The 1,487-nt window shown below is 66.6% G+C and overlaps 1 protein-coding gene across 1 annotated transcript in view; it reads left to right on the forward strand.

Moving 5' to 3' along the window:
* Positions 1-1,381: 1,381 nt before the first annotated feature.
* Positions 1,382-1,487, forward strand: part of LOC119588481 (zinc finger protein castor homolog 1-like) — a gene marked incomplete at its 5' end in the record, with an annotated part of 6,436 nt that continues 6,330 nt past the window's right edge. The window contains 1 exon segment of the mRNA XM_037937129.1: positions 1,382-1,487. Coding sequence (XP_037793057.1) covers positions 1,448-1,487 — 40 coding nt within the window.

The raw sequence follows: 1,487 nt of genomic DNA on the forward strand, positions 1-1,487 counted from the left end.
GGCTCTCTCGTCCCTCTCCGCGCTGCTCTGCTCCACTCCCATCCCTCTCCCCCCCCCCTGCTCGTGCGTCTCGCACGCTCTCCTCTGGCTCCCGCCTCGCGTCTCTCCCCCCCTCGCTCTGCCGACCGGCCCCTCACTGGCCTCTCTCTCCTCCCGTGCTGTGCTGGGTCGAGAGCGACCTGAGCGTCCCGCTAGTCGCGGTCCCCGCCTCTGCGAGCCGGCCCGTGGCACGCTCCTCGGCGTCGTGGCGAGGCGAGGCGCCACGGCGGGCCACTGCAGCTGCGCAAAGTTGACCGAGGCCGTACGCCCTGCGAGGCGGCGACCACCGGCAGGACCGGCTCTTGGTGCGCAGGAGCCCGCGGGACCCGGCGGCCACATGGTCCGGCGCAGCGAGCGGGCTCCGAGGCCGCGCCCCGCCCGCGCACGCCGCCGCCCGGCAGCGGGCCCGACCGGCCCCTGTGGGTCCCTCCCCCGCCGAGCCCGCGGCGGTGCTGCGTGGCCCCCCCCCCGCTCTCCCGGCGCCGCCCTCGCTCCCCCCGCGGACGCCCCCTGCGCCTTGGCGGGCCGCCCGTCGCACGGCCTCTCCCGGCGCCTCGCCACTCGCCCACGCCGCGTCTTCCCGGGCAGCCGCCGCACCCAGCCAGCAGGCGGCCGACACGCGAGTGGCGTGTGCGCGCGGGACCGAGGACGCGTGCCCGTGCCGACCCCGCCGCACTGCACTGCGGCAGACGGTGTCCGGGCCGAGGGCGCCCCCAGCACGGCACGGGCCTCCGCAACTCACGCGCGTGTGCGCGGGCGAGGACCCGCGCCCGTGCCCGCCCGACTGCCCCGTGCAGGACCACGCCGACCACTTCCACTGCAACTGGGTGAGTACGGGCGCCGCCGCGCCTCCGCACGCCCTTGGGAGGCGCCCCCAGCCCTTGGCGGCGGCCGCGCCTCCCGCGAGGGTGCAGGCTTTGTGCTGTGGCCCTCGGCATACTTTTGATTTGTTTACTTGTTTTATTTTCGATCATCTTATTTTTCTGTAGCTGCAACATTTTATTTTCCTATTTATTAGCTTCATTTGTACATTTTTGAAGTGCATTTTTTCGTAATGAACAGAGTAATGAACATGCCAATAACTGAAGGGCAGCTCTGACGGAATATCGGCAGTCACTTGCTTTGCAATTCGACTCCTTTGCAACAGCAGTCGAAATCAAACCCAGGGCTCACTGTGAAAACATATTAAGTAGATTGATAACCAAATAAACATATAAAAATGATAATAAAAAAATATCCAGGCAACGCCACTGACTGTCGCTATTTTCTCAGTAGCTGTTTATAGTAGTAGTAGTAGTTGGTGTTTGTGTGTTGTGACTAACCCGATCCGCCGCGGCCGCAGGAGGGGTGCGGAGAGGCCGTCCTCAGCTCGGGCGACAAGCCCTTCCGCCGCCTGGAGCACTTCCGGATGCACGACTACGCCCGCCGCCTCGCCCTGGCCACCTCGC

This window comes from Penaeus monodon, chromosome 24 (genome assembly GCF_015228065.2).
Source record: "Penaeus monodon isolate SGIC_2016 chromosome 24, NSTDA_Pmon_1, whole genome shotgun sequence".
Classification (NCBI taxonomy): domain Eukaryota; kingdom Metazoa; phylum Arthropoda; class Malacostraca; order Decapoda; family Penaeidae; genus Penaeus; species Penaeus monodon.